The sequence below is a fragment of the Protopterus annectens genome, chromosome 12.part0 (genome assembly GCF_019279795.1).
Source record: "Protopterus annectens isolate FY-2018-M chromosome 12.part0, PAN1.0, whole genome shotgun sequence".
Taxonomy (NCBI): Eukaryota; Metazoa; Chordata; order Ceratodontiformes; family Protopteridae; genus Protopterus; species Protopterus annectens.
Window position 1 is genome coordinate 1,173,496,834 of NC_056746.1, and position 14,284 is coordinate 1,173,511,117.

General features: G+C 39.1%; 1 protein-coding gene across 2 annotated transcripts in view; it reads right to left on the reverse strand.

Moving 5' to 3' along the window:
• Positions 1-14,284, reverse strand: part of CTNNBL1 (catenin beta like 1) — a 2,650,525-nt gene that overhangs the window by 350,871 nt on the left and 2,285,370 nt on the right. For both annotated transcript variants that reach the window (XM_044090205.1, XM_044090206.1), the window contains one exon: positions 2,501-2,573. In XM_044090205.1, coding sequence (XP_043946140.1) covers positions 2,501-2,573 — 73 coding nt within the window. The remainder of the gene's footprint in view (positions 1-2,500; positions 2,574-14,284) is intronic.

A 14,284-nucleotide genomic window follows, 5' to 3' on the forward strand; every position in this document is an offset into this window, starting at 1 on the left:
TTGTTTGGGTGTCAACAGAAATTATAGTTCCATTAAGGGATGTTACGGAAAAGTTCTGTTTTGCATGTTCCAGATTTTTAGGTAGAAAACGTAGTAGCTTAGTTTTGCTCACATTTATCAGGAGTTGGTTGGATTGTAGCCAGTTTTCAACTGAGTGGAGTGAGGTTTGTGTAAGGGATTGAAGGTTTTCTATGTTGTCAGCAGAGTTGATGATGGTCGAGTCATCAGCATACTGAATAAGATTGGATTGGGGGCAGGATGAGAAAAGGTCATTGGTAAATACACAGAAGAGGAGAGGGCCCAATATTGATCATTGTGGGACCCCATCCTAACTGCTAGAAAGGGGGAGTAGGAAGAGTTCCATCTAACAGCCTGGTGTCTATTAGTGAGGTAATCACAGAACCAGGATGTGGTGGAGTTTGAGAAGCCTCGGTTGTAGAGTTTATGGTGAAGTATAGTATGAGATATGGTGTTGAATGCTTTCGACAGGTCCAGAACGAGGGCTGATGCTATTTTGCTACTATCCATGACTTGAGCAATGTTATTAGTAAAGGATACAAAAGCGGTAGCTGTGCTATGTGTGGGGCAGAAGCTATGTTGAGTTGGTGTGTGTGCATGTGTGTGTATAGATAGATATGTATGTATGTATGTGTATATGTATATATATATATATATATATATATATATATATATATATATATACACACACACACACACACACACACACACATACATACACACACACTATACATACATACATGTATGTGTGTGTGTGTGTGTGTGTATATATATATATATATATATATATATTATATATTTGTTAACTAGGTAGGTCCACTGGACACGAGTCTCTCTATTCAGGGGTGACATGACAGTACTGTCTGAGTGACTTCTTCAGAATCACAAAGTAGGCAAATGAAGGTAGAAAGAATCAAAACATGTACCCTGGACTACAGATAAGCTTGTTAACATCTCAGACCCGTAATCTCTGCTCTGCTGGACACTGGTTGATGATCCAGTAACTCTGAGCATTTACACAGTCTTTATTTTTTTAAACACAGAGCACATGTAGCTTCCAGTGAACATTACAGTTATGATCTTTGTTAGGAGTGAAAAGGGTCCAAGAGTGACCATGTCACTTATCAGGTTAACAAATGACAAAGTTAAATAAATAATAAATAAGTTAAATGAAATGTTAACAAACATTTGTGTGACCTTCTCAGGTAAAGGCAGCAGTGAAAATTTTGTACAGTTATATGAAAAGGTAATGAAAGAAATTCCCAGGTATAAACTCATTATAGAGGGCCACTCAAATCAAAATGCTGAAATACTCTGTAGGAAGACAACTGGTGCTGACGACACTTCAGTAATAAACATCTCCCATTTCTCTAACATTGAGAACTGCTGATTTGCTGCTCTGTCATTTCTGCAAACCAAGAAAAGGGATAAAGCAGTCTTCCGAGCACGAGGCAGAGCAAACTGCACACTGTACTTTATTTCCTTATAAAGGCAACTGAAGCAAATAACTCAAATTAGTTTCTTAATTTTCAGTTTTGCTCACTTAAAATGAACACAACAAAGCATCATGTAATTCAATCAGCCCTATAAGTTGCTATGATGGTATAAAGTAGGCTGCTTTCGCTCGCCATCTGCTGCAAAGAATTCATCACACAAGTATACATTTGGAAATGCTGTGGATTTTTAAACAACTCTCTGGTAGTTAAGCAGGTAGAGCAATTTTGGCAAGAACTTTCTTCCCTCATCCAAGACTCCTTTCCTTCCTCGGTTATCAAACACAGTTTTTGTATAGTAATCAAAAACAGCACACTGGTAGTTTGTCAGCCTGCAGTTACTTTTCAGCTTCATGATGTTTGGACTGACATCATTATAATTTTTATAAACTTTAAATAAAGCTTATCCCCAACACAACTGGCTGCCTTATCACTAACAGTCGGATGAGCAAATATATATTAAACCATTGAGAAGTTCATCAGTAACACCACTTTGCATTGAGAAAACTATGAAAATTCCTGCTGCCCTACTCAGTTTATAATGTGTTCACATTTGTAGTATATACTATATGTGCAGTTTGTGCATATTATTTTCATCTGTATTATTCTTAATTATACATACATTAGTACAATTAAATGGCCATGCTACTAATTTAACTTTATAGACTGATAATGATGCAATGTATTGCTTTTAGTGTTGCTGAACTTGTTTGTTAGCTGGGTTGTTTCATGGAGTCTTATTAAACCTGTTAGCATCCTTACTTGCACTTGGTACCAAGGCATTCATCTACTTACCATGGATTATGTTTGTGTATGTAGTCCTTTTTATCCTGCAAATCATCTGCAGTCTTACATACTGTATATTACCAAAATAAAGGAAGGCAGCCTTGCATCTATCTCACTGGTCTTGCTGAATCAGTGCACACTCATAATTACATAGAATTTCATTGACCAGGTTCCAGATACAGCTTTAGTCTGGAGGTACATACCCTTCATGATGTGTCGAACAATTTTGACTGAGCTGCCCCTCATGTTGAGGATCTGGAATATCCTCTGACGACCCTAATAAAAATGAACAAATCAGTCAGCTTATTCAGATTACTTTGCTGCACCTAAAATAAGCTTATGTACAAATGAGTGAGTGCTTGCATATATATATATATATATATATATATATATATATATATATATATACACACACACACACACATATACATACACACACAATATTATATATATATGTATACGCATGCACGCACGCGCACACACACACACACATCTACAGTAAATAACAGCTAAAACGGACCTCAGATTCTACGTGATTAACCCTGTCTGTACTGATCTTTAAACAAAAGGCAACAACAATTCAGTAGAATATCAAAGGCATAAGACTCGGCAAACAAAATCAGTGCTCTCTTTCTTTGTTTTAGTTGAGCAGCAATTTACACAGTAGCATGAACATCAGTGCCTTGGGGAGAAGTGTATCGTGGATTTACTGATCACAGAACCCCACATAATCCAGGAATGTCTAGTTTGAATTTCAACTGCATAAAGACAACACTGTCTTTATTATGTATTTGAGACAGTGAGAGTAACAGTCAGACACGAACACATCAGTCTAGCATAATTCCTAGATAGACAAGAAACTTAACTTTTGATTCAAAGTTCATTATGATTAGGGCAGTTCCTGTAAGAACTTTACTTGTGTGTATATTCGATATAGATAACATTGCACCTCCTGTTGTTCACTCATGTTTCAAAGAGAGGACAGTACAGCAGTAACAGATAAGCTGTGCAAAGATGAGTGACAAAAAGCCTCATTAACAGAATATTCATTATCCTCTGAGAGTTACATAGTGTTTCATATCCACTAATAAATTATTTGCTGCTGAATTTCATTAAAGAACTGCAACATTAATTGTGCAATGCTGCAGAGGTTCATGCAGACTATAAACTTGCTTACTACAGTTTCTCATGCTGCTGAATTCCAATGAAGTCTAGGACAGGGTCAAGCAGATTATAAAGTGATTAGTAACCATCAATAACTTGCAGCAGTGTAGGCTTAACTTTTATGCTTCTATAACTTTCTTATAATGCAACTGCATACTTAAATTCTTTACAGTATAGCAACTAATTTAAATAAAAAATCCAGTGGATGTGTCATAATATTCTAATAGCAAGGCCTTGCTTTTACACCAAGTAAGACAAAGGGCACATAATTAGTATATGCAGGTCTCACATGACCTTACTTTCAAATACCTTACAGACAATGGATATCACAGTGTGCTACCTGTCAAATACTCATTGCAAAAGAACTGCTATTGCATTCAAAATATGTTAAAGATGTAAATACATCAAACAGTTGAAGGCAGAACAATCCCAGTGTACCTCCAATTACTGATCATAAACAGATACATTCATGTTTAACTATGGTGTGAATATTAAAACACTCCACCAAAAGTTTCAAATGTTAACACAGAAAGCTTAAAGCTCAACCTTTCAAAGCCTCCTTTATAGAGAATGCAAGTCAAACCTTCCTGAGTGTTGCATTAAGAAGGAATATGCATAGTCTCCACTGCAAGACAGAAGGAAGAATTCACTGTATATATAACCTTGTGTTCACAATCAAGTTCATATGAAAGATGTAGCGTCACAACTCCAGAAGTACTGACTCTTTCTAACTTCATGAAAAAGAAAGTTAGACTTGCTTCCCAGTGCTGTGGCACAGAGGGATGAAGCCCTAACTATGACCAATATTTCCTACATTTAAGTAGCAGCTTGGGTGCTGAAGAGCTCAGAAAGGGGGAGGATGGGAAATGAGCACTGATTTTACATTTTACCAAAGATTCATAAGGATGTAGACTTTCATCTGGTAGGCCAATAGCCACTGGAAGGCCCTTTTCCGATTTTTTAACATTACAACTTTCGCCATTGTTACCTTATATTAGGGCATGGCTGACAGAGTCCACAAAAAATGTACTTTGCATCTTGGATGCTAGGACACTGTATACAAGTACCCGCCACTGGATGGGGCTTGAAGCACTGCAACTTAGGTTTGAGAGAGCTAATATATATGCCCCTGGCTATAATACCATTTTGATGTTTCTAGCTGAATATGCGTTAACTAAAATGCTTTTTATTATTACTCATATTGCAATATTCAGGTGCATGATATGGCAATGAGGGCTTTCACTGCCCCATTTATGCTGATCTTTCATTGGCATTTTTTGAAGACTATGTTTGCTCTTTGCATTTAAAAGCCTACAACTCCAGAACAGTTCAACATTTATTTAAGAAACTTTCAGGAAAGTGCTTCTGACATAATTATCTACAAAACAGCATCAGTCTGATTACCAACGATCAAAGACAAAGGAACAAAAAAAATCATTTTTTAAATGTAATTTTTCTGCCTCAACATATGCAAAAGATTAAAAAGATCACTTTTAAATAGAAACACACTCATAAATGAAATCATATCATATGCTATATATTTATGTTTCTCTTATAGCTTTGTTATTTTAACTGTTAACAGAACTGAAAGCAACAGATTTGTTTTCAGCTGACTATTTTGCAAAAGTCATACCTTGTCAATTTACCAAGGCCATTATGGCCTAAATTCCACCCTAACTTCAAATGGTAACATCTTTCTACAGCTTTAAGATTTTCTTATGCACATTTCAGAACACCACCACTTGATAATCCCACTTTCATTTTTGTTTTGCATGGCCTAATAGCTTTTAGGTAAAATCTGATAACATAATCTCAAATATGCACATGCCTTTAAAAGCATGTAAAATATACGCATTTTGTTATAATGTAAAAATAGTTTAAAATAACTGAAAGTAGTACTTTTCCTACAAAGTATTATTTTGGTCCCCATTTCATAAAAACACCAATAAATACTAAGTTGTCAGCTTGAAAAAAATTGCAAAATATACTTTTTTTTAATTTTATTTTTTTATTTAACATTTCTTAACCGGGAAAGTCCAACTTGTAACAAAGCCAATTTTCAGTGGAGGCCCAGGCAGAAATGTTCTAGATGCATGTCTTTGTAACTTGGGAGGAAACCGGAGCACCCGGAGAAAACCCACACGAATGCATGGAGGACATGCAGACAGCTCACAGAATGAACCCCAGCCGAGAATCGAACCGGAGAACCTCTTGCTGTGAGGTGTGAGGAGACAACTTTACCGCTGCACAACTGCGCCATCCATAAATACTTCTATACAAAATATACTTTTTTTTGTGAAACAAGTGGCAAAAACAGAACACCTAAATAGCTATATAAGATTACAGTTTTTACTTACCAGTAAAGGGACATTTCTCTGTGACCATATTAAGTATTACTGTAAATTGCTCATAATATATCATAATCCTCCACTACAAAATGCACTTAGCTGGTAGTTCCAGCTGTAAAGACATGCACTACTTATAAAGCAGTTTACCACATGAATTTAAATGGGAGGAGCCATAAATCCAGTGGCAAAAGTTCTATACTTAGGAGAAATAAACATAATTTTTACTTCAGTTGTTAAGGACAACTCAATGAAGATTTTTTTTAGGACTTTACTGTACTCAGCACACTAAGCAGAAGGTTCTACACAGCTCCCACAATGAAAACAGAGTGTACTGCAAAATGTTACACTATGGCAGTAAAGGTACATGAAACTAACAGCATTGGGGTATGTCTCTGAAAGGCTAAACCTCTGCCTCTCTTGTCAGACTTCATTATAAAAACTTTCAAGTAATAAAAATAGTATGTTCCTCTCTCTATAAAACACACACATTGTAGACTGCAATTCTAACCTCAGCTCTTCCACTGCAATACACCTCTGAATTTGACCACAAAGCTTTAGCTGCCAGAAAGCATCTACAGTGGCCACATCATGTTACAGCTGAAAAAAAAAATAGATTTTGTATAGTGAAATGTATAGGATTTTTACTTCTAGTCTAATGACAACTCAATATAAACCTATTCTAGGCCATTAGTGTGTTCTGCATACAAGGCAAAAGTTTAAAAACAGCACATCTGCGGTGGTGCAGCGGTAGCGTTGTTGCCTCTCAGCAAGAGGTTCTCCCGTTCGATTCTAGGCTGGAGTGCGGGGAGTGCCTTCTGTGTGGAGTCCGCATGTCTTCCCCTCAGTTGGGTGGGCGTTCGAAAGACATGCGTAAATGGGCGTGCCTTTGTTGAAGGTTGAACGTCAAGCTGGCACCTCGGCGTTCATCAAAAATCTACTGCCAATCATTAGTGGACCGGAGTTCTGCTGTGGCGACCCCTAACCAGGAAAAGCCGAAAGACAACAACATCTCCCAATGTCAAGTAGGTATAATGCAAAATGTAAGACAGTGGCAACAAATAAGTCTAAACAACCTGATACATTGCCAGTCTGTAACAAACCACATCTTAGTCTACTCAAATACTAACAACTGGATTATCAGCAAAAGAAGAAAGAAAATATGCAAGACATCTATTCCAGCCATAGATGTTTTAGTGCAGCAGTATGCTGAATTTTTCTCCTCCATTAATTGCTCAGACATGTAACATGTATACCATATTACAAATGAGTTAAAAATTATGAAAATAAAAGGGTATATTCTGTTAAAACACAGAGGATTTTTACTTTTGATATATCAACTCAATAAAGATGTATTTTAAAATATTACTGAGCCCTGTGCTGAGCTGACATTCAACATACAACTAACAATGAAAAAGAGTGTAACACAAAATGTCAGACTTGCAGTAAAAGCATGTGAACTAAATCATTAGGACCTGTCCTTGAAAGGCTATACCTCAGTCTCCCAAAGATTACATTATAAAACTTTCAAGTAATAATACCAAGATAATCAGTCACAGACTTCCAAGACGGCTGCACATTGAGTAATAGTTAATTCTAGCTCTTCCAGTGTGAAAACAGAAACTCAGCTGAGACCTGTAGACTTTTGTGTTTCTGGGTAAATTTCAGTAACTGGCTAGTAAGTGCACTGCCTGGATGCCAGGGAAAAAAAATACAGAGGACCTGAAAGAAAATCAGCTACAAAAGTTGAGGAAAAACACTGACTGTGAAAAGTTCTGCAGCTGCTCGGCAAAAAGCAGTGCAACCTCCAGACATGGATTCTAGTAACCTAGAGGAAACTATAAGACAACTGCACACATACCTGGTTAAAATACATGAAACACTGATGAAGTATATCAACTCAAACAACAAAAGGTTGGAAAAAATGGAAGAAGCTATAAACAGATATTCAGTTGAGGTGATAAAACTACAAAAAAACAGAGGTCGAAATGAAGAAAAGGCTGGCTGAATATGAGACTGCTCAAGAAGAAATGTTTCAAAAAAAAAAAGCACAAGGTGTTGATTCTGACAAAATTGTGGCAGAAGGACAAAGTACTAAAAGTGGGAGATAGCAGACTTTTTGTAGAGAATGATTACTCATTGTACACCAGGCAGAAGGGGAGTAAATTTATCCCACTATTCAGGGAATGTTGAGAAGCAGGTATGAGATTTAAACTACTATACCTACTTATCATCAAAAAAATTCTTCCCTCAAGGGACAAAATAATTTTTTGATGAAGTACATGCCAAGGAGGAAATACAAAAGTTTGTCAAACAAAACGTGAGCTGTGAAGCTGTAAAACAGAAGGAGATTCTATTTCTTGTTCTTCTGGTAATAAAGACCACAGACAGACTGTGCCAGTGACACATTTTCCAATGTTTCAATTGAAAACGCTTAAGAGAAGGAAGGGAGTACAAATTTTGACTACAAGAATCAAGAGTACTTTGGAAATTAAGACATCCAAGATGGCTTCACATTGAATAACAGCTTAACTCTAGCTCTCAGTGTGTGAAAACAGAAACTCAACAGAGAAGGCCAGTAGACCTTTGTATTTATGGATACATTTCTGTAACTGGCTAGTAGGTGTACTGTCTGGATACCAGAAAAAAAAAAATACAGAGCACCTGGGAAAAAAGTGGGAGACAGTAGAGTGTTTGTGGAGAATGATTACCCATTGTACACTAGCAGGCAGAAGAGGAATAAATTCATATCACTATTCAATGAAATGTTGACACGCAGGTGTGAGAGTCAAACTGCCATACCCAGCTGTCTTCAAGGTATTCTTCTCTGGAGGGGTAAAATCTTTATTTTTTTGATCGTGTACATACTAAGGAAAAAATACAAAAGTCTGTCCAATAAAAAGTGAGATGTGAAACAAGGAGATTCTGCTTCTTGTTATTCTGGTAATACAGACCACACAGATATTGTACCTGTGAAACCTTTTCCAATTTCAATGGAAAATGTTTGAGAGAAAGAAGGGAGCACAAGAACTGATGACTCAAGAGAATGTTGGAATTGATGCAGAGAGGGGATTTGGGAGATGGAGATGAACAGTAATAAAACCAGTAACAATGTGGGATTACAGTGCAATAATTATATTTGTGAAATGTGAAAGAACAAGAAAATCTGGAATTATTGGATTTTTTTCAGAATTTGTTGGACTTGTGGTGGACTCTAAAATATATGCCCTACTTTATGTCATTAATGTTTGAAAAAATGCTTTGGGGATGGGGAAAAGAGGGGAGAACATTAAATGTAAGTAAAGAGAACATTTTTCTTTTCTTAAAAGTACTATTTTTTGTGGTGTGTGGTCTTCTTTGCATGCTATAAAGTAAAGTTTTCTCAGTTATTTTGAGTAATTTCGAATGTAAATAGGTGCTGCTGTTTTTTTTTGCATGACAAAAGAAAAACTAATGTGCTTTTTCTCATTTTTGCATAGGGGAATTACTGGATTAAGGACCTTAGACTGATTTACTCACAAGTTTTAAGAGAAAGCAAGTAAATGAAAAAGAATATTGAATATTATGAGTTTTTCCTAGCAAATGAATGTATGCTTAGTAGCAATTCTGTAACTGGCCCTCATGTCTCCATGGAAACAATCTGATAAAGAGAAATTCACTGTCTGGTTAATGTATTCATGCAAACAATCTGATAAAAAGAAATTAGTTACAGTCTGGTGGAAAAAATGAAGACAGAAACTAAACAGGAGATAATATCCTCTGAAAGCATTCAGGGATTTTCCCAGGTGGGACAGCTATAAAGATTGCAGGGATGGATCCTTAATAGGAGGTCTAAGAAGAAAAACTCCTTTCAGAAAGGCTTAGTACAAGTTGGAAGAAAAGGTAGGCTCATCGTTGATATGGAAATTAGAGATGGCAGAAAAATGGAGTTGAATGGTAGAAAAACTCACCCCATCCTGAGAAAGGGAAGACAAGAAGAGCAAGACATCAGGAAAAGGGGCTGAAAAGGGATCCAGATTCCATTGTCTGACCCAAATGGAAAACCTTTTCCATTTACTGGAATACACCTTCTTTGTAGATGGCTTTTGAAAAGTCAAAATAATGCTCCTCACCAGGGAAGGAAGCCTGGAATGCAAAAAGATTTCTGGAACTGCAGAAACCATGCAGTCGGGCGAAGGGTTTGGAGATTAGGAAGTGGAAACCCCCCAAGGATGTGAAATGAGAACCGGAATGGGATTCAGTGTCCAAGGTGGATACTTCAGATGAGACTTTAGGAAGGAGAACCAAGCGTGACGAGGCCAGAAAGGGGCAATGAGGATAAGAGGGGTCCTTCAGGCGATGAGCTTCCTATAGGATTTGGGCATTACGGGAATAGGTGGGTAAGCATAGAGGAGACCTGGAGGCCAGTCGTGAACAACAGCATCCCTGCCTGACTACCCTGATGGGGGCAATCAGGGCAAAGCAATTGCTGCATTTGTAGTTGACTGTGGAAGCAAAAAGGTCGCAGCATGGTTGACCCAATGGTTGAAGATTTGTCTTGCCCTGATAGATTCAGGGACCACTCATGACGACTCAAAATGGACCTGCTGAGTCTGTAGGCCAACATGCCGGAACTCCCGGGTATATGAAGGAGGCACTCCTGAAAGGCTTGCAGTGTTAGGAGGACAGCTCTCATCTCCAGGATATTTACGTGCAATTTGTCTCTATGGGGGACCACATGTCTTGAACCGTCCTGCCCTGAAATGCCCCCCACCCTAAAAGGGAGGCATCCATGGTCACTGTGGCCTTGGGCAAGGGGAGAGAAAATGGCCTGCCTAGAAATATGTCCTGAGACTGAAGTCACCAAGGAACATGATTACTGCACACGAGTCAACTTTATTGTCACAGACATGGGCTGAGAAAGAATGGACCACTGGACTGCCAGGGTCCACTGGAGAACTCGGACGTGATACCTGACCAGTGGCAGTAACTGAATGGCAGCTGCCATACAGCCTAGCATTTTGAGAATCAAATGGACCAATGGGTGTGATAAATGCAGCAGAACAAAAACTTGATCTCGAATCAGTTCGACCTTGTGGGAAGGTAATGCTGCAGGCTCTGATACCATGTCCAGCAGACCTCCGATGAACTCCTGGTTTTGGCTCGGTAATAGATTGGACTTGGATAGATTCACTGTGATGCCTAGATGCTGGAAAAGGCTGAGGACATATCTGGTTACCAGTATTAGTCGATGCCTTGTGAGAGCCATAAGGAGCCAATTGACCAGGTACAGAAAAACCTGGAAACCTTGCAGCTGGAGATGAGCTGCCACCACTGCCATACATTGGGTAAACACCCGGGGGGGGGGGGACTGTGGTGAGTCCAAAGGACAGGACTTTGAACTGGTAATGACTGGCCCCTAACTGAAAGTGTAAGGGTCTCCTGGAGCATCTGTTGGTCTTTATATGATAGTACACGTCCTTGAGATCCACTGAGCCCATCCAATCACCCTTATGAAAGAGAAGCAGAATGGATTGAACAGTGACCATCTGGAACTTGGCTTCTTGACTGACAGGTTTACCTCACTGAGGCCCAGAATCGGATGCAGGTCCCCGTTCTTTTTTTGGTACCAAAAAGACACGAGAGTAAGTTCCGGGCCCTCATTATCCTGTTGGGTCCATTTCAATGGCTCTTTTCTGGAGGAGGTCTTGCACCTTGAGATAAGCAGGGTGGCATGTCTGGGAGAAATTTCTGAACTGGAGGGGGCTGGGAGAAGGGAATGAAATAACCCCTGGAAATAATTTTTAGCACCCATTGATCACAGGTGAAATTTTTCCAAGCTAGTGGGTGAAGGAAGAGATGACCCCCGGCTCCCTCCAAGGCAGGACAGTCGGGGCAGCACCTCAGGAACACTGGAAGGGCTTCTCCGAGAAGGGTTCTCAGGAGCCCTGGTTCTGTGGACCCCCTCTGCCCTAGGCTGGCATCTAACATTGAATCCCCTGCCCCAGCTTGTGGAAAAGGATTCCTGGGGAGCATCCTGAAAGGAAGTCTGAGTTCTTTGGAACAAATGCTTCTTACTTCCCTTCTGGGTCTTAGAAAAGTATTGTTAGGGAGTAGAAAACATGATCCCTACTGCAAAAAGAGTCTTGCCTTCCTGCTCACTGTGGGTTGAAGTTTCCTTAACAGATGGTCCAAAGTGTAATCATCAAAGGGAGAGATCAACCTCATCGAAGCATTGGCTAAAATAGTAAGAGTGGATAGCCTCAGAGAGACTAACTTGAGACTCTCTGGAGGCAACAACTCTAAAAGGGAAGTGGTAAGTTCTGAAACCAAATTCCTCTGAAGCCACGTAAAGTGGGCCAAGTAATTAGCTGCACTCAGGCCAAAGGTATCGGAGGCAAACACAAGCTTTCCAAAACACTCAGTCTCCCGGGACTCCATGTTTGGGGGATGAACTGCGGAGCATTGCTCAGCTAGCTCCTTCTTAGCAGCAGTGGCCACCATGATTGCATCAACGGGGACCCCTTTAGCCCAAAAAGACCTATCCTTATGACGACTGACAGACTTGTCTGCTTTTTTTTGGGCACAAGTTCCACTGTGTCCGGCTCCTTCCAAGCCCTGCTGGTGATCAGGTCCACAAACTTGTCAGCAGGTGGGGAAATCCAAGCAGAAGACAGACCCATCCCAAAGGCCTTCAGGAACACGATCTCCTCTGAAGATGGGGATGACCACCCGCCTCTCTGCTTGAGAACTTCCAAGATGTCTCTAAATGGCACCTCCTCAGGTAAAAGTCTGGGAGACCAGTCTCCCTCCTTAAAAGCCATGTCCTCTGTGAGGGACTTTCTGGGGGAGTCCATGTGGTTCCTCTTACATGTTCTCTTCAGAGGGTATTCCTCTATGGTGGGCTCAGGGGAGGACTCATTACAGATGGGTACCCCAAGTGGGGCAATTTACTTCACAAGTTTTGAGTTTCCACTCTTTTGGGTGTTTTTTCTGGTATTTTTTTCATAGTTTCTTCACCCCATACCTATTACAGCTGTTTTTTGTGTATTTTCCACCATGGAAGGCAGACTTAAGAAGGTGGAAGAATTGTTGCATTTAAACAGCAAAACATTTTTGCTGCGGGTAATTCGGACAATTCCATTATACCTGACACTCAAATGGAATTGCTTACATTGCATACTACGCCTGGATGCTTGGGGACACCAAATAGTGGATCTGAGGTGACTAACCGTTCCTGCAATGGATGTATTGTCAATGCAAGAGATGCTGATGTCCCTTCTTTTTTGCTTGCCTTATTAACACCACAAATGGATTTGTCTAACTGCCCTGACCAGGGGGAAGGAGATGGTACTGTCCGCAATCAGTTGCGGAACTTTGAGAAGGTACTTACCAGGTTTAAGACACTTCAAGCTGACAATTTGTTTTTAAAACGTTCCTTAGAGCTGAAGCAGGTTCCTAAGGGTTTGAGACTTTGGAAGTTCCCCAATGGAACTGAACCAGGCTCTGTTTTGCATAGTGAACTGCTGGAGTTTTTTGATCGCACTGGTCTGGAATTGGTACGTATCATTATTAAAGAAAATGAGTGCAAATTGTTGAGCTTAGAAAAGCAACTGATTGATATGAACAATAACATTATGAAGAACTTCTTATTTGAGGCAAACAAACAACTGTATACATCTGTTCTTAATGATTCTGATAAATTACTGAAACAGAACATTGCTAGAAAACGAAAAAAGTTACAAAGGGATACACAGGAATATGCTAACAAAACAGTATACCCTTTACGTACCTACAGAAAGAAAGGTTTCAAAAACCATAGTAACAATGTTAGTAATTATAATGACAGTGGTGAGCAACTATCTGATGACACTGGTCATAATGATAGGAATGTTAACAACAGGGAAAGTAATTTTTTAGCATCACCAGAATTACCAGAAGGTCGCAGAGGTTAATCGACAGGAACCAGGGGAATCAGAGGAACTGGGGGGGGGGGGGGGGCAATGTAAGAAATCGCTCCTGTCAAGTGAATTGATAAGCTATGATGGTTCATTTTTTGATTATTTTCATCAATTCAAGACTTTGAACCCACTGAACTTAATAATGAGATAAGATGTAATGTCATTACTAAAGATGTTTTTTCTGTTTACAGTTTTTCTCAAATTTGTATAAATGACAACCATATGTCTTGTTCTTAGCAAAGGTTTCTCTTTTGTACCTAGTTTTTCACTGGATATTGCCAAGGTTCGTACTAATCTAAAGCTTTTTACTAGGCAGCTGAATTTAAGAATGTTTTTTTCCTGATAAAGATGAACTTTTTAACGACAAGAAAATACTGAAAAGAAAAAGCACTTTTTTACCACCAATGAATAATTCTGTTGCACTATTTGATACTAAATGTGAGAAAGGGATATTTGATATTTTTCACAATATTACAAAGGGTAGTGATAATTTAACATGCAACGAAAATGATGCATTCAAGCAATTGTGTAATGACCA